The 17,500-nt window shown below is 38.2% G+C and overlaps 4 protein-coding genes across 7 annotated transcripts in view; 2 read left to right on the top strand and 2 right to left on the bottom strand.

The window, feature by feature from the left end:
- Window positions 1-97, bottom strand: part of LOC137983733 (replication factor C subunit 4-like) — a 15,586-nt gene extending 15,489 nt beyond the window's left edge. Inside the window, exon 1 of the mRNA XM_068830908.1 lies at window positions 1-97. This exon is cut by the window's left edge and continues 119 nt beyond it. The gene's annotated coding sequence lies outside the window, so the exon portion shown is untranslated.
- Window positions 98-155: 58 nt separating this feature from the next.
- LOC137983734 (profilin-2-like) lies at window positions 156-3,245 on the top strand. The gene is made up of 2 exons (XM_068830909.1): window positions 156-352; window positions 2,173-3,245. The coding sequence occupies exons 1-2, from the start codon at window positions 242-244 to the stop codon at window positions 2,446-2,448; spliced, it is 387 nt and encodes a 128-aa protein (XP_068687010.1). The 5' UTR covers window positions 156-241; the 3' UTR covers window positions 2,449-3,245.
- Window positions 3,246-4,099: 854 nt separating this feature from the next.
- Window positions 4,100-7,590, bottom strand: LOC137983732 (transcriptional adapter 3-like). The gene has a single exon (XM_068830907.1). It carries the CDS (start codon window positions 7,457-7,459, stop codon window positions 6,116-6,118), a length of 1,344 nt encoding a protein of 447 aa, XP_068687008.1. The 5' UTR covers window positions 7,460-7,590; the 3' UTR covers window positions 4,100-6,115.
- A 67-nt stretch (window positions 7,591-7,657) lies between these two features.
- The window catches only part of LOC137983729 (uncharacterized), a 14,249-nt gene continuing 4,406 nt past the window's right edge, over window positions 7,658-17,500 (top strand). The window contains exons 1-9 of one of the 4 annotated variants that reach the window (XM_068830904.1): window positions 7,658-7,910; window positions 8,326-8,712; window positions 9,936-10,133; window positions 11,433-11,683; window positions 13,065-13,289; window positions 14,229-14,360; window positions 15,201-15,290; window positions 15,684-16,058; window positions 16,259-16,439. In XM_068830904.1, the coding sequence (XP_068687005.1) occupies window positions 7,772-7,910; window positions 8,326-8,712; window positions 9,936-10,133; window positions 11,433-11,683; window positions 13,065-13,289; window positions 14,229-14,360; window positions 15,201-15,290; window positions 15,684-16,058; window positions 16,259-16,439 (1,978 nt within the window). In that variant the 5' untranslated portion in view covers window positions 7,658-7,771. Of the gene's footprint in view, window positions 8,122-8,325; window positions 8,713-9,935; window positions 10,134-11,429; window positions 11,684-13,064; window positions 13,290-14,228; window positions 14,361-15,200; window positions 15,291-15,683; window positions 16,059-16,258; window positions 16,440-17,500 lie in introns of all 4 variants that reach the window. The other 3 variants (XM_068830902.1, XM_068830903.1, XM_068830905.1) reach the window with 3 other exon arrangements.

The following is a 17,500-nucleotide window of genomic DNA, read 5'->3' as shown; positions in this document are numbered from 1 at the left end:
TACTTACTAAAATTGGAAGTTTCTTGAAAAGAAAAGTCCCAAAAAATCATTGATTCGATAATGGTGGACTTCGCGTGACTTTCCCGCCAAAGCTTTTAGTAGAGGGGGACTGGGACTGAACCTTAGCCCTCCCTCCCTGAGCGCAATCAGAAGCGTTGCGTGACCAAGATACTTTTGGCCACAAACAGACACACACAAGATAGTGCGAAGTGAACCACCCTTCATATTGTTTTCTGATCGAATGAGCTGGCAAAGTTTTGTTGATGAAAGTTTGCTAGGTACAAGTCAGGTGGCAAGAGCTTCGATTCATGGTTTGGATGGCAAGCGATATGCTTCAAGTGCAGGATTTGTGGTATGTTCGTTGTCAACTACTGTACAAGTGTTTGTTTTTTTTTTGTTTCAAGTGTATTTCTCTAACCGTAAGTTTGTTACTGGAGTGAAACCAAACTTCATCGGTGCTTGTGTTGATCAGTCGATGTTTCATCGGTGGAAACCCTTATGTTTCAGCGAATCGATATCGATTTACCCTTACTGACATTGATGGTTATTGATGATTTCCTTTGTGAATTCAATCTGATATTAATTATCTGGGAATGAATGTAATACCATTGAAGTGAATACGGTGGAAGAAATCAGAAAACAAAGTTACAATAATAGGCTTACGTAGAATCCTGACCTCGTAACAATTAATCTTGGACGGGCACAATTTCTTGTCGACATGATTGCTCCTATTACTTTGTCTGAAAACTTAATTTGTAATGAGGTGCTGTTACAAATATTATTTTCATGATGTCAAGTACATTGACTTTAATTGCAGAGTTTGATGCATTAGGCAGTACTCTTTACAGATGTTCCCCAAATTTTTTTGCTTTTTTGCTAGGGAGGGTCGTGGGTTCGAATCCCATCTGGGGCTCGGATTTTGCCGAGTTCCCAGTGGGTTCTATTAACATTTCATTCCATACATGTATGTGTATTTAAGTTTGCCAAGCACAATATCAAAAGATCCCTTTGTTTTGACATGGGAGGGGCAGTGGCCTCATGGTTAGTGAGCTCGCCTCTGGATCAAGTGGTCCGGGTTTGGGTCCTGGTTGGGGACATTGTAAATGTAAATGTAAATGTAAATGTGCGCTTTGCTGACCACTCCCAACAAGGACTTTTCAGGATCAACTGGCTCAACGGGAACAGACCGAATGCATGTGAAGGCACCCACGGCTGCCGCCATACGATCCATGTGTGATTTCGGAGCACTGCAAACCCAGCCAGATGTAATTGACTGGGAATTGATTTTGAGGAGGGAGGAAAACTGGAGTACCCAGAGAAAAACCCTCAGAGTCAGGATGAGAGCGACCCAAGGTCAAAGTTGAACCTGGGTCACAGAGGTGGGAGGCACGGTTGATGACCACTAAACCACCCTGACTCCCTGTTGCTGTGTTATTGTGTTCTTGTGTTCTTGGGAAAGACACTTGACTCTCATGGTGCGTCTGTCCACCCAGGTGTATAAATGGGTACCAGCAAATTAATGCTGGGTGTAGCCCTGCGATGGACTAGCATCCCATCCAGGGGGGAGTAGAAATACTCCTAGTCACTTCATGCTACGGAAACTGGGGATAGGCTCCAGGGTGTTGGGTCAGTGGCTCGTAAGCAGACTTTACTTACTTTTTTTAACCTTTGTTTTGACAGGCAACAAACCCTTGATTAGGATGTTAATAATGAAAATGGTAACATACCTGTAAACATAGCTTGATTTGCAAGCCAACTTTAACCCAGAATTCAGGCACTATTTATCCTTCTGTTACCAGTGTTCAACTTATGCACGACCTACTGTATCACAGTTTCTTTCACAAGTCACATACAATATCCTCATTTCATCTGTGCAACTGCCACTGTAACCTACATCTCACCAATGTAAATTTCCTTGTGCAATTCATTAATAATGCATGTTCATTAGTAGTAACACATACAAATTTCACCTCAAGTTTGTAAACTAATGTCATACAACAATGCATCTCACATCATAAACATTACACAAAGATCACCAATTCATATGGTATCCATCAGTTGAGATGAAATGTGAATGCTCAAAAAGAAAAAAATGGGTGCCCAGCTGCCTTTTGCAGCTTCCTATTTTTCATGCAAACTATTTCAACCTATCCTGTACTTGTTTGTCGGTAGGTCCTCCCAAGTGAGGCCCAAGCAATACTCAATGGAATCACAAAGGATCCATCACCTTTCTATGCAAAAGGAATTGCCATTAACAGAACAAAGTATGTGTTTGTGAGGTCAGATCCTGGACATGCCATATACTGCCGAAACGGCAATGAAGGCGCAGTTGCTGTTAAAACAAACAAATGTCTTTTGATTGGTGGATATTCAGAAGGAATGCAAGCTGGCTGCTGCAGTTCAGTAATAGAGAAGTTAGCAGACTACTTCATTGCTAATGGATACTAAAAATTTATAATTAGAAAGAAATGCTACAATATTAAGTAGCTAAAGCTCAAGGCCTTTGACTCCAAAAAGATGTCTAATTCATGATATCATCGTGGATGCTTGCTGATAGATAAGAAAAGCTAATAATTTTATTAGTGCTAATCACAGTGACACATTTTCAAGTGGGAATATTAAAAAAGACAGAAAATGTTAACATTAGTCACCAAAGAAGAGTTTCACTCTATACGTAACTGATGTCAACATTATTATTTAACACACTTTATCAATATAAAAATGATCACTAATAAAAATATTAGAGGGCGAGGTGCATAACTGAGCAAATAATTTCATCCTGTCACAATTTTGTCCTGAGTTGCAGCTCAAACAGTGCCTTCAGAGTTGGTCTGAGTGGCTGGGGCCGATGAGGTGTAGTTTCAACTACACACATTGTTGCATCACATCAGGTGTCAAGTGGTTTCCTTGAAGTAAATTCTTCAAAGTATGCAAAAAGGCATTAAATAAAAGTCATAGGAAATTAGAGTGTAGGGCCCAGTTGTTAAAAACCTGATTAAGTTATTCCTGGATTACGAGAAACTTAAATAATTTAATACACAGCAATTATTGGTGTCTATTTTTGTGATCAGAAAGTGTTTCTGCAAGATTTTTAGCCTTCAGCATAAAATTGCAAGGTTAAGGCTTTTTGGACGGGCAAAATTCAAGCCTGGGTTTGTATTTAAATCATGGATTAGTGTTAATCTGGCCTTGAACAACTGGGCCCAGGTTAGAGGAAAACTGTTTAAAAAAGAATAAAATGTTCCATTAAAATGATTTCATTTTCTTACTTTTGATCAATATTCATTGTGTTAATGAATGTTGAACATGTAACTAGGAAAGTCTTTCCGAAGCCATCAGAGTAACAGCAGCAGTCTGATCTGCATTCCATGGCGTCCAATATTTTGTATCGCTTTGTTGAAAAAAATTAATGTCAACTTGGTCATTGAGGGTTTAAATATTTTTTCCCACCAACCTTGATACTTCAAAGTTTTGCAGCTTTTAAACAAATTTCAGGTGCGGTGCAAGCAACCCTCTCTTGATGGATCTTCTTTACCCTTTGACTCCCAGGATTGATTAGTATGTATATTCATCCCTCCATTCCAATTCAATGTCAGGTAGACAAGTATTCAGAATGAAGTTTATGATCATCTTAAAGAAAGCGATCCTGATACAACACCAAATTCTGGTGACCAGCCAACAAATACCCGGTAAATCTACGGAAGTAGTTAGGAGAATGAACTTTTCGATTATGGGAGTCTAAGGGTTCAAAGCCCCTTTCACTTAAATATTCTCAGTTAATTTTTTTTTCATTTGATTGATTGACCTTTCTACCTTAGGACACAATTTTAGCATTTTCATATAAAAAATTTGCTTTATACCTGTAGCACTTATTTGCAAAACTTACAGTCATTCCAACCAAGGACTGAGCTGAGAGTGGTTTATTCTTCATTAGAGTGATTTTACTTGACCCGTGAAATATATAGTGGAATATTACACGCTATATGTGCGTAAAAGCCTCTATCACATGGTGTATACAAGTTCGAGGATGAAAAATCTGACACAAAAACAGAACACACAATAATGACACAACTGAAGAGATAAATTATACGACAGTTATTGTAATACTTTTCTTCCTTTATTAAGTGAAATTCTTCATTTTACATTTTTCTTTACTGCACTACCGTTTTAGTTGTAAATAGTCTGAGTAACAGAAAAACAATAGGTCTAATTAGGAGGTAGTGTTACACAATAACTGTTATTCTCTGTTTCACGGGTCAAGTAAAATCACTCTAATTTGACATTGCACCTACGGGAATGCTAAGGCACCAATTTAATTCAGTCCTAGCTGTAAACCAGGGCCCAGTTGTTGTACAAAGCCTGATTAGTGAAAAGATTTCTTTCAGTTTATTTACTGATCAAAAATGTTTGAATCCATAAGATTAATTTTCTACAATTTTGAATTAGGCTTTTTGCTTTCCTTCAGAATAAAATTAGATCGTTAAAGGATTTTTAGACAGGCGAGACTCAAACCGTGGTTGACATCTAATTGCGGAGTTGAAACACTAAATATTTTGAGCAAGAGCTCTTCCTCAAAATATTTAGTTTTTCTAAATCCTAGTACGTAGCCTATTGGTTTTTCAACATGGCCAAGTACAGTATGTTCACACCTACTGTAATTAAACAGAAGGCTCCCATGCCAACTGATGAAGCAATGACAAACTTGTGATTAAATTTAGATTTAAAGTGCCCTTAACTTCAAATTTTTAATTTACCATAGTTGAATTTGAGCACTATAAATTTAGACATTTTCTGTACGATGTAAACTCCTAGCGATTTTATACTGGTAAAATTAAAGTGCTTAGCGATTGTAAGACATAAACATATAGTCTGTACGAAAAGAAGAATGCTGTTTTTTGCTATTTTCAAAATAACTCTTTTTGTTCCTGAGATATTCAAGTCTAAAGGCCTTGCTGGACACCTTTAATTAAAGTTCTATTTTGATATTTGCCAATGGTGCCTCGTCTGCATGATCTTGCAATCATATTAATGTGTTAAGTCGAGTTTGTGGCTTGTTAAATGTTTTTTTGGTTAAAATCACCAAAAATATTGAAATCAGGTTGGAGGGGACTGGAAAAGAGTGAGTTGCCATGAAAACCAATTTCTTTATAGCCATCGGTGTGTTGCCTGTAGAACTATTAGCCTACCTACTTTCAATGGTCTCTGCTTCAAATTCACTATTGGGTTGAGTGAATGACATCATCAGTCCTCTCACTTGTATATTTTACACATTTTTCAAATTTAAATATCTCAGGAACCAATGCAAATATTTCCAAACAGTAAATGGAAAATTTGACTTCAAATGTCAATCGTTTTTTCCAATGCCAAAGTACACATAGTGAGAAAGCATGTGTCTGTCCCTGAGATGGCATCACAAACTACTTTGCATTCCTGTTTTCAACTGAATTTCACATTGTAAAACAGTTTGTGATGTTATCTGTTGGGTAGACCCATGTGGTAAGAATGCGGTTTTGTTGAGCACTGGTTAAAGCTCTGTTTACAGTACATAGCAGCCCAGAACTTCCCAGAACACAGTTCACTATAATGTTATGCTTGAGTTTAGCCAATCCCTTGAATCTGGTAACCCTGCTATACCTGCTAGGGTCTGGTACAAGTTTATATACAAAGAGGAAATAGGACTTATTTCCTAAACTCTTCAACTATTATTGACCCTGTATACATGTACATGTACATCTATCTTCCTCTATTTATAAACAGAGGATTACTTGGCCGTGCAGAGTTAATGTCCAAAAAAATTTCTCTTTGAGTGTTGAAAAATATTTCAAGAGTGAGTGCAGTGAACAAGTGAAATATTTTTCAACACAAGAAGAGAAATTTCTTATCTCCAAGCAACCATATTATATTCTGTTTATTATATAAACAAAAGGTTTCGAAAGGCACAATTTTCGTTTGTAACCACACAGCAACAATGGCCTTTTTACATGTGAAAACAACATGTTATCTTCACGTGTGAAGATATCATGCTCTCCCGCAAAAGCTCACTTCGTATGTCACTGGTGTTTATGTAATAATAGAATATACTGGAAATTTATTATATTCTATCAAATTTACAAAGTCATGATGAGTTGCTGAGCACCCTAAGTATAGCTTCCCTTTCTCTAAGTGCCTTCCATGCAGCTTCCTTTTCTTTCTTTGTTGGAGATTTTCTCTTTTGTTTACAAGCCATCATTTTTCTGAACCACTCCATGACTTCTGCATCAGCAACTTGTGCTCTGTGCTTAAGTTCCTGTTTTTTAATTTCTTCCTGTGTCAACTTTAACAGTTCCATTTTCTGTTGCCTGTTCTTAGCCATAAGCACACGAAGCTCATTTTGATGCCTCCTGAGTTCACTCAGAACTTCATCATCATTATCTTCCTCTGTCTGATCATCAGGCTCTAGTAACCCTTGGAAAAGAAGTTCTTCTCTGATACGAGCCTCTAACATCCTGGTGTGAGGTACATGTGGTGCCTTTGTGGGGGTGCGAGGGGAGCTGTTTCCACTCCTTGTGGTGGTAGCACTATCAGAGCTTCCTGAACCAGAAGTCTGCTCTGAAATTGGGGCTATAATGTTTTCTTCAATCAGAGCTGAAACTAATCTTTGAGTGAGAGGCCCAAATGGACAAAGATTTTCTTCTGGTAGTCCAATAGAATCTGATTTCTTAAGAGTTAATTTGTCTTCACTTCCTTTAGTGATGTTGTCACTTGTGCAAGTCAAAGTACCACGCAATTTCTTATCCTGCATTCTGCACCCCTCATCTTGTTCGTCCAGAAGATCTTCCTGTGCCCATTTCTCAGCATAATGCCTCCCTAATGGAGGTATTTTGTAATACTCTTGATCATCATCTGGAGCTTTCAAAGAATCCTCAAGAAATTTTTGGTCCTCAAGTGTAATGTCTGCACAGTAAGGTTCAACAGCAGTCCAAAACCTGTTGGGAGCATCCGTTTTTGCCTTCACGCTTGCAGGAAATATTTCTTCCTCTTGACTTCCTTCAGAAGAAGCAGATTGTTTACTTTTAGGTCTTCCAACTGGTGCTGGGCTAGAACTACGAGTCTCTTCAAATTTCTGTTTCTTCGCTCCTCTTTCCTCAGTGGCAGGTCGACTTCGTTTGAATGACGATGATTGCAGCGAATTCAGTATCTCTAACTCACGCTGTCTAACGCTTTTCTTGTCTTTTTTCTCTACCCAATCAACCAACAATTTATTTTCGGTATCTATCTGTCTTAACCGTCGATTGGCACCGGCAAGCAGCGTTTCAAGGTCGCTTTGAAGGAGGTGAAGATCCTCTGGAGCGATACCTTGCTCAGCTGAACGCGTCAACAAAGACGTGTAAAAAGGGCACATCACCTTGTGATCCACCATTTTAAAATCAAGGTACTGAAGTGGACAAGGATCTGTATCGCTTTTCCCATCGTCTGTCATGTTCGACTTTCTTAAACGGAGAGAAAAGTATTAGATTGTCTTCAGCTTCTCAAAAAGATAACAAAGACGACGAAGCAGACAAACAATGCTTGGTAACCGCCCCTCTTTGAGAAGTTGGAAACTTTTCGTCGCTATTTTGATAAAATGGAATTGAAGTTTGAAAAATCGAAATTTCGTATCCACCCAAGACTTTCTTGAGGCCTATCTCGGAAAAGTTCTTTCTCTACTCCTTTGGAAGCAAATGGCTTGTGGCAAAGGTATCACCCCCTCCCCCAAGAGTTCCCCTATTCATTTATAAAAACGCGCAATCGCATGAGATCTTTTACACCAACGTCGCCATCTTGCTTTCTTGTTGCGGGGAGCGCCAAAATGGATTCGCAGGGGCCGTCACTTTCCGAGGGGTTCCCTGAACATGAAACAGGGGCCAGCAACAGATTAGAGGATTCGAATGGTGAGGGACTAAGTTCACCGGTGTTGACAAACATTGTTATACGATTGTTTTCTTTGGTTTGTCAAGTTTTGAACAACTGTTTCGAATTTCGACATCACCTCATTGTAGTGTTGTTGATTTAAAAATGGAATGAAGCAGTGACCTAATTGACTTCTTGAAGAAATTATTATTATTATATCTTGGGAATCCCCGGCGGGTAAACAGCAGTACGGTACGGCAAATGGCTGATTTAACAGCATTGTAGTTTCACTAGGGAATCATTTCTTTGCTGGAACACTGGAAAAATGTATTGTTCTTCTAGGCGGATAATTTTGTGCAATTTCAGGTTTCACCTGATAAATTTATAATTTCTTGATCAAGTGCATTGGAATGGGTTGAAATGAATCCTTATCAATATCTCTTTATGGTTTCACAGAGGACATAGACCATAGGTTTCATAAGAATGACGAAATTGCTGAAGAGGACAAAAGAACTCTTCCAGACTCATCAGCTGGAATTGAAATTTCTTCCTCATCTTTACTTGATAATGAACTTCATGTCACCACGACATGTGCTAATACAGTAAATGAGAAACAGTTTCCATTGGCTGGTGCAACTCCAGAGTGCTGTGAGCCAGACCACACCAGTGCAGATCAAGACTGCAGCTTTATTGTTCATGATAATTTAGAAGAGCATAAATATATGTCATCACACTTTGAGGATGGTCACTCAGTAGATCATGATGAGGAACTGGTCATAACATTCCCTCGCTCTGTGTACGGTGAAATCAGCGATAAAGACATTGTACCCTTTCATGCTGAAGGTAATAAATAATTGTAAGTAAAAAGGTACTTTGTCATTGCATGCTGTTTTCTCAAGATCACCACTTTGCATGTTGTGATTCATTCACTTTTTTCTACCCAGGCCCCCTCCCCCCTCTCAGCAGAAAAAGCAAGCAATGACATATCGCTAAGTATTATAATACATGCAACCAGATATTACAAAAACTGAAAAAAAAGTTAATATTAAGATGCACTTATATGCCAATTCTCCTGGTTACGGAAGGAATCTCCTGGTCTCCCATACAGGTTATTGAATCTCCCAGACATACAACTTTGAACCTTTTAAAGACATTGCTCCATTGTACAGGCTCAAATTGCATCCCCAAGTTAAAAGAACTTATATTTTTTCAAACGTGTTTCATTGTTAATGCAACACTTTGTCTCTGAGTTTCAAACACACATTGGAAGAACTATAACAATCAGATTCATTTGTTAGTGTGGCCATATAATGGATTGTTTGATTGGATCTTAAAAAATTAAAATTCTCAATGTAAGTACCCTGTTTTCCCACAATTTGTCCATTCAAGATTCACAGTGACAGCAGATTTTCCTTGAATTTTGAAGGAGCTGCTGGGCTACAGGGGGTGGGTGGTTGCAGGTTTTTTTTTGGGGGGGGGGAGGGTGGGTTCATTGTGGTGGGAAGGGGTTGGGAGTGTGAATGAAAAAAATTCTCCAGATTTTAGATCTCTAGAGGTTGGCATCTGTGAATCGAAGTCAATAAACTTAAATTAACTACCATTAAAGAACTGAGATTTGTGAGTTGACTTTTCTAGCAATTTGCCCTTCATCCGAGTGAATTAACAAGATGTTTTTCCCAGTATGTTATATTGCAATAAACAATTCCTTAGTAGAGTCTATTGGACATTAGCAAAGAAGTTAGAAACCAAATCCTTGAAACTCCATCCTTTTAAACGGGGACACAGTTTTTCGATGCTGTTAGCTTAACCCTTTAAGCCCCGAGGGGTTCCCCATTGACGAGTAAAATCGTCTGGCGTTAGACAGAGTAAAATCGTCTGGCGTTAGACAGAGTAAAATCGTCTGGCGTTAGACAGAGTAAAATCGTCTGGCGTTAGACAGAGTAAAATCTATAAGTGCCATTTGGCACTATCGGGGCTGAAAGGGTTAATACCCTGATGGAGCAAGAAACACACCTTTCTGTGAGGAACTTGAAATTTGTGTTGCTTCATTTCATTGAAATTCACAGGCGAAGAGAACCAGTTGAGGGAAGAAGAAAAGAGTGATTTTCAGCTGATCAGTGTGGATGGCAGGGTTGTTCCAGAATACATGAGAAATATTAATCGTTTGTGTTCAGCTGGGGTGAATGATTTGGTTGATCAGTGTTCATCTACCACTTTGCAAAATGACCAACAGTCAGATGGAACTCAAACAGCTTCATCAATGAGTAAGGTGGAGTCTTGTGCATTTTTGGTTCACCTCCCAAGCTGCTTTCAGGGCTCTATATTATTGTCTTATTTTACTTCATGGTATCCTGACTGAAGTACATGTATGAATGTATTAGGTATACACCTTATTACAAATGGCCATCATTTTGGTATTCTTTTGTTTGATTTCAAATTGGCCCATTTGGCCTCGTTCAATTTTGAAATGTTCTCTTGAATTTTATGTTTGAAAGCAAGGTCAATAGAGCCAATTTGCAAGGAAACAAAAGAATGCTAAAACAACGGTCCTTTTGGAATTAAAGGTGCATTACTCATGGCAAACAGATAAAATAGCACTCAACTTTTTGGGGAACAGAGACTTTCTTTATAGATCCATTCAGAAATCAGTGATTTATAGTGTTTTTTTTTTTTTTTTCAGGTGTGATTAATTATGACAAAACATTAATTATTATTGTTTTATCATAATTTAATGATAAAACAATGAATTTGCACCTGAATTCCTGAACTGATTTACTGAAATATTTTTTGCGAATGCTTGTATGCTAATCATCTAATAATGGTTTGTATAAGCATTTTCGAAAGTTCTGAAACTTTTTGGGTATATTTCAAGTGACATCACTTATTTCTATCTTCAAAATGAAAATGATTAAGTCATGAAACTTTGCAGTTTTTTCTTCTAGTCTTGTAAACATGTTCAAGGATCAGTTTTTCAGTTGCTTGGATGCAAAAAGTTTTGAGGCAATATTAACACAATACAATGCATTGTATACTTAATTGACAACTCCCCATAGGGGCTTTTCAGGGCCAATGAATGAAACAACAGAACACAACAACAACTGTTAATTACGAATCCTAACTGTCCGGAGGCAAACCAGTTGGCAATTTACATGTACAAGTGCAGCCAAGAAGTTGAACTAGGGACAACTACCAGGAACAAATTCAATGAGTGGTCAGAACGAGTCTTAAACCCGGGAACTCCGGATCTCAAGGCAAGCGCCCTAGGTAACCACTGGGCCACACAGCCATATTGAGAAACAGGCCCCAGGATTCACATCGTGGTTGCACACTAAAAAAAGATCAGTTGGGTTAGTGTAATCCTGAAAGGGGATGGTAATGCATAGCTGATTTGTAAACATCCTGGGCTGTACCACCCTTTAGACTGGAAAATCTTTCATACCTTGACAAAATGGTTCAGGCACAAACCATTGTAATTTCTGCTGTTATTAGTATATATATTTATATCTGAGTGTACGCATTGTTTTGATCATAGGAATTGTTTAATGTTATTTCTATGACAGTAGAACATTCACATATAAACGCTGGAACTGTTAAAGTTGTTTCAAATCAAGAAGAGGATGCTGCCGCAACATTAGTACAAGAGAAGACAAAACAAGCAGAAAGCCAGGAAATTATGATTAAGGTTTATCCCAACACCCAGGGCATTTCCGTGGTGACAAGTAATATTCTTCCTGCTGATGTGACCACCTTTTCAACACAAGTTCCGGCAATATTAACAGAAGGTGATGCTGAAGATAGTGAAGCTCACTACCAGGTAAAAGGAATTGACCTTCTGGAGGGAAAAAAATAAATATGTATGAAGAGGGACAAGGTACAAAAGTTAGGCCAGGGGCTGGTTCCTGGAAGGAGGAATAAATTATGCCAGGTAAACAGTTATTCCAGGGATAAAGGTATTCCTGGAATAAGGCTCATTTATCCCTGGAATGGAGTTATTACCACAGGCACCCCAAGCTCAATGTGGGGGAAAGCCAACAAAAATATAAGTATTTGTATGGAAATCCCGATAAAACACCTGAGAAGATAATTTTACGAAAAAATTCTCAGTTATTAAAAATCCTCACCCTATTGCCACTATGGGTCGCTTCCTTCCTGTGTGGTTGTTTTCCAGATAATTATAATGTGAATTGAGCCATTGTCAGTTCCTCGGTTGTCAACAGTTATAGTTAAATACCAAGGCTTAAACTGAATTATCAGGAACCCACCAAATTGAGTCAAATATTTCTGGTTAAAATGTTCCCTCGGCCACAGATCCACCGTAGAATTCAAGGGCAAAGGTTTTTCTTTCATTGCAATCGGCTAACCGGCAATCAAAGCTCTGCCAGCGATGTCAGGCGGCTGTTAGTGTCCCAAATGAATCAGTAAAATGATGAACAAGATCCTCTTTCGCATTGAACACCACACGTTTGTCATCCCGACAACGTTACCAAACAAAGACTTGTTACCAAACCAAACTCAACGGGTACCGTGTGGTGTTCAGCATGTGAAAGAGGAACATGCTTTTGAATTCAAAGCTGCAATGGGAACATTGTTCCTATGAGATCATTTTGCATTTACCAGGACTTTTATAATAATTATTTGAAGGTACAGTAATACAGCTTCTATGGCTTCAACACAACAACAAAGCTTCCTAAGAAGACAAACAGCTTTCCAATTGCAAAATCTGTGTGACACCTGTCACTTTCTTCTCTCTGTTGTTTTAAGACTGGGAGGTGACTGTTGATCTATGATCAGCATACATGTAAGGTTTGAAATACATTGTACATGCATGACCTCCTGTGAATCTACATTCTGCCGATCTTATTAACTTGACAGCATTGTTTGAGTGGTGGTTGGTGCAATTATCATAACAACCTATTGGATCTTAGTGTTAGTTCAAATCATGCTTCAAGTAATATTAGCATTAATTTCAGTGAATAACAGGGCAGTCTTTACTCTCTTTATATGCATTTCGCCAGTAAAATTATAAAATAGTAAAAGGTAAAACTGTTAAAATGTTTGACTAAACGTTTTCAATCATGCGATCATCTTCAGAGCATTAGAAGAGCTCTGAAGATGATCACAAGATCGAAAACGTTTAGTCAAACATTTTAACAGTTTTACCTTTTACTATTTTATCTTTACTCTCTTATTTTCAGGTTGTTACTTCCAGCTCAATGCTCAACACTGGAGTTGGTACTGCTAGTCTGGATGCAATGACCTCTAATGTAGATTTTCCCAGGAGTGTGATTCTGTCACAGCAGCAAGTGTTACTGAGTGGGATGCTTATACCTGGAGGAGTGGCCAATCAAGCCATCCACATTAATATGCCACATGATACCAACACCTGTGTTGATGTCAATGCAATATCACAACATGAACAGGTGTGGTAACTTTTATTTTTTATATATAACCAGCCAGATAAAACCTGAAATTCATGAAGTGAGATGCATGCTGATTCTGGTAAGGGCCATGCAGTCTCCCCCTTTTCTCTTCTCAAGTACAACATTATATGTAGATCCACTCTGATATAGCATAGCTAAATATTAGATATATTGTTTTCAGCCCTTATCATTCTTGTCAACAGTATATAATTATTGCTCCTGGCCTTATGCCCCCCTAATTGACAAATCAAAAGTGGTTCAGCATTGTCTGTACTCTTTTCAACAACGACATTTGTCATCACAGTGGTCAAAATTTGTTCATATATCATATCATATCATATATCTTTATTTACCCTCGGATTTTTAGAGTAGCTTGGTGTAGCTAATATCTCCGAGCATTTACCCTCCCAACCATGATACGTCACAGAAGACAGACCACAACACCGGGAACTACATGCCCTACTCTTTACGACAAGTGTGCAGTTCTTTTACGTCCCACAGGATTATGAACATTGAAGGGTTGTGAGACGGGACCTCCGGCTTATCGTCCTTATCCGAGAAGACTAGAAAGTCTAACCATTTGCAGATGTAATTACAAAGGCAGCACTTTCTCCTCAGTTATTTAAAGACCCTGAGTGTTGGTCCGGCCGGAGTTGAACTCACGACCTCCCGCGTGACAGCCCGTGCTCAACCAACTGAGCCACCGGTGCGCGGTGTTGTAGACTCACTCGGCTACGCCTTGTGAGTCCAGAACATTTTGACCACTGTGACGGTGAATATCGTTGTCGATAAGAGTGCCGACAATGCTGAACCCCTTTCGATTTGTTTTTTTACCACAATATTCAACACCAAACAAAGTGTTTATTTCAGAGCAATTATGACCAAAATCATAACACTGCGAGATTACAAGCAATTGTGGTAAAATTTGTATTGTCTTAGCAGGGAGGAGCTGGAGAGAGTTTAGATGGGAAAGGCCATGCATGTCCTGTGCCAGATTGTAATGTGGTTTGTGCTAAAGCCTACAAATTAAAACTACACATGCTGTCACATTCAGAAGAGAGGCCCTTCAAGGTAAGCAAAATGAGGTTATAATTTTCTCCTTATTATAAATTCTAAACACGAATGAAATAACAAGAGAGCTTTCGAGCGAAAACGTGATATCTTCACACATGATGATTACACGTTATTTTCACATGTGAAAAGTCACTGTTACTATGGTTACATATAAAAACTGTACCTTTCAATGCCTTTCGTGAAATGATTTAGTATTTCATTGGTGTTTATATATAATAGATAGAACATTACATGGCTGCTTGGAGATACAAAATTTCTCTTCTCATGTTGAAAAATATTTCACTCGTTCGCTGCACTCACTTGGAAATATTTTCAACACTCGAAGAGAAATTTTGTATCTCTGTGCGGCCATGTAATTATCTTTGTCATTGCCCAGATATTCAACTATTCACTGAAGTGGAGGTGTCTGGTGGTGAATATTTGCCTTACCGCTTTGCAGCTCAGTAAATATCCACCACTAGCCACAGACACTGAGTTTAATAGTTGTTTTAGTATACTAAAATAGTCAGATGATATATAGCACAAAAAAGTGATTTAATTCAGCTCTAATTTATTCCTGCAGTGATACAATATTTTCAGGTCTTCAGAGGTCAACAGCAAAGGATATTCAGAGTTTGAGCAGCCAATCAGAGCGGGTCTTCAATACTACTAACCACTGTTTTAGTTTATACTAATCAAAGCTATAGTTGTGTAGATCAGAGGAATTTAGCCACACAATAAACTTGTTGAAGTCATGGAGGATCAAACTGAAGGCTACTGGTTAAATAAGCTCTAAGTCCACTCAAAAACTGTTCCCTTTAATCAACGTTGTTATCATTTTTCTTGATTTTACTTTAGTGTCCTCATGAAGGTTGTGAGTGGGCTTTTAGCACTTCATACAAATTAAAGAGGCACATGAGGGGCCACACAGGGGAAAAACCATTTTTGGTTAGTAATATTATTTTGTTAAGAGAATTAAGATGATGAGTTTAATGTCTAGTTGACATATTATATACTTCAGACTCGCTTCTGAAATCAATACCACTAACGTCCATCGTCTACTCCGCTGATTCTAGACTCTACAAGAACATTACATGACATACCCAATATACATGTAGACAATATTCCCGGCCACATATTGCATCTTGCATGAAGTAACCATGCCATTACAATGAGAATGGATGGGCTAAGGTGAGGAGAAGAGGGTGGGTGATCGCCGTATGTTGGAAGGACTCTTAAAAGGGTGATTGGAGTGCTGGTCATTCAGTGTGTTGGTGTGTTCATCAAAAATTAAGTTTAATTACCGGTATTAATGTATTCTTCTTTACGGTCAATTAACAGTGCCCTCATGAGGGATGTGGCAAATGCTTTACCACAGCTTATAACCTGAAATCACATCTCAAGGCCCACTTCAGGACCGACACCCATGCATGCAGGTATGAAGGTTGTGAAAAGACGTTTGCCACTGCGCACAAGTTAAAGGTTCATGAGAGAAGACACCAAACAGAAAACAAATCACATCGATGTGAAATGGAAGGATGTGGCAAGGTTTTCTCTGCTCATGGTACACTAACTTCACACATGAAGATACACAGTGGCGAGAAACCCCACCCTTGCCCTGTAATTGGCTGTGAGAAGAGATTCACTAAAGCCTCCAAGCTAAAACTACATTTAAGGTCACACACAGGAGAGAGGCCTTTTCATTGTGAAGTTGAGGTATTGTACGTATGTTCACCATATTATTAATATCTTCTGCTGTACTTTAATACAGTTATAGAGTTTTTATTCAACCTATTAAGCCCCGATATCAAAATGCATATTCTCTTTAAAGAGGAGAATCTGTTTGCAGTTGAACGAATTAATACGCCATTGGATAAACTGTTAAATTTGTAACTTCCTTAAGTTTTTCTCTTTAGGGATGTGGCTGGTCATTCACCAGTGCATACAAGCTTAAACGACACATGCGGAAACACACGGGGGAAAGACCGTTCATTTGTAGCTATGACAGTTGTGGTAAATCTTTCTCAAGATCAAGTCATCTAAAGACTCACATGCTTGTTCACACTGGAGAAAAACCTTATGTCTGCCCAGTTGAAGGTAAACATTTGCCTCAAAAAAGTAAATTATTGTATAGATGTGTAAGGCTTTCTGCAAACTTATTACCAATATTAACATGTACTTAATTTTAGGATGGACCTTTCCATTCTTATTAATGCTCATTCAAAACTCTAAGAGCATATAATTATTAAGAAATGTTAAAACACATCTTTTGAATGATTTGGAGAAGAAGGAAACTGAGTGACCTGCAGTAATAGGGCTGTATTTGCATTGTAATTTTCTGGGATCCAACCCCATCAGACCATGAACTGGATATATCTTTGTTTCTTCCAAGTTTCTCTCCACAACACTTTATTAATCGCTAGCTGGTTGCCTCTTTACCATTAATGTTTGCCTTATTGATAAATGTACAGTATTTAAATGCACCATTTATTTAAGGGTAACCACAATGTAGATCTTTCCTTACACATGGTTCCAGTTGTTCAAAATGGATGTACACTAATTTGCGAAAGGAAATGAAATGATACGGAAATAATCCTAAACATTCATTAAAGCTAACATTAGGCCTAACAAAAGTTTTTAGGCCTAATGTTAGTATTAGTAAATGGTTAGTGTTCTACCTGCCCAGAAAATTTCAATCTGTTTCACAAAATAATATTTTTGGTTTAAGCATTTTGGCCACGTTTCTGTTTTTCGAAATGTTCCTTTTGTACAACCCTAACCGTTTACCATTGCTAACATTAGGCATAAAAACTTTTGTTTAGGCCTAGGGTTACCTTTACTGAATGTTTAGGATTCTTTCTATATTTTGTTTCGCAAATTAGTGTAATTAAGCCTTCAAAAGGTGGTTATTGTTATCCACTGGATAAATCACTATCCATTGGTTTCACTCTGACCTATCCACTGGATAGTGAGTTAAGGTGGATAGCATTATCCATCAGTTGAACAACTGCAGGTCAAGGCTTAAGAGTGGGTGGTGCTTTTGAAAAAATACAAAATGTCTTCTCCTTTGGTTTATGCTCTTAAAATTGTGTCACTAAACAGGTTAACAAAACACTGAAGTGAAGAAAGCATTTAATAGTGGTGTAAAATCAGGCGTC

This window comes from Montipora foliosa, chromosome 13, assembly GCF_036669935.1.
Source record: "Montipora foliosa isolate CH-2021 chromosome 13, ASM3666993v2, whole genome shotgun sequence".
NCBI lineage: Eukaryota > Metazoa > Cnidaria > Anthozoa > Scleractinia > Acroporidae > Montipora > Montipora foliosa.
Note: the sequence above shows the minus strand (reverse complement) of the source record. Positions and strands in the feature narration are given on the sequence as shown.

Bases quoted from the DNA above. Each gene is read 5' to 3' on its own strand.
- LOC137983734 (XM_068830909.1), top strand. From the start codon at position 242: ATGAGCTGGCAAAGTTTTGTTGATGAAAGTTTGCTAGGTACAAGTCAG. The intron at 353-2,172 runs GTATGTTCGTTG...GTTTGTCGGTAG, and splicing joins CTTCAAGTGCAGGATTTGTG to GTCCTCCCAAGTGAGGCCCA.
- LOC137983732 (XM_068830907.1), bottom strand. From the start codon at position 7,459: ATGACAGACGATGGGAAAAGCGATACAGATCCTTGTCCACTTCAGTAC.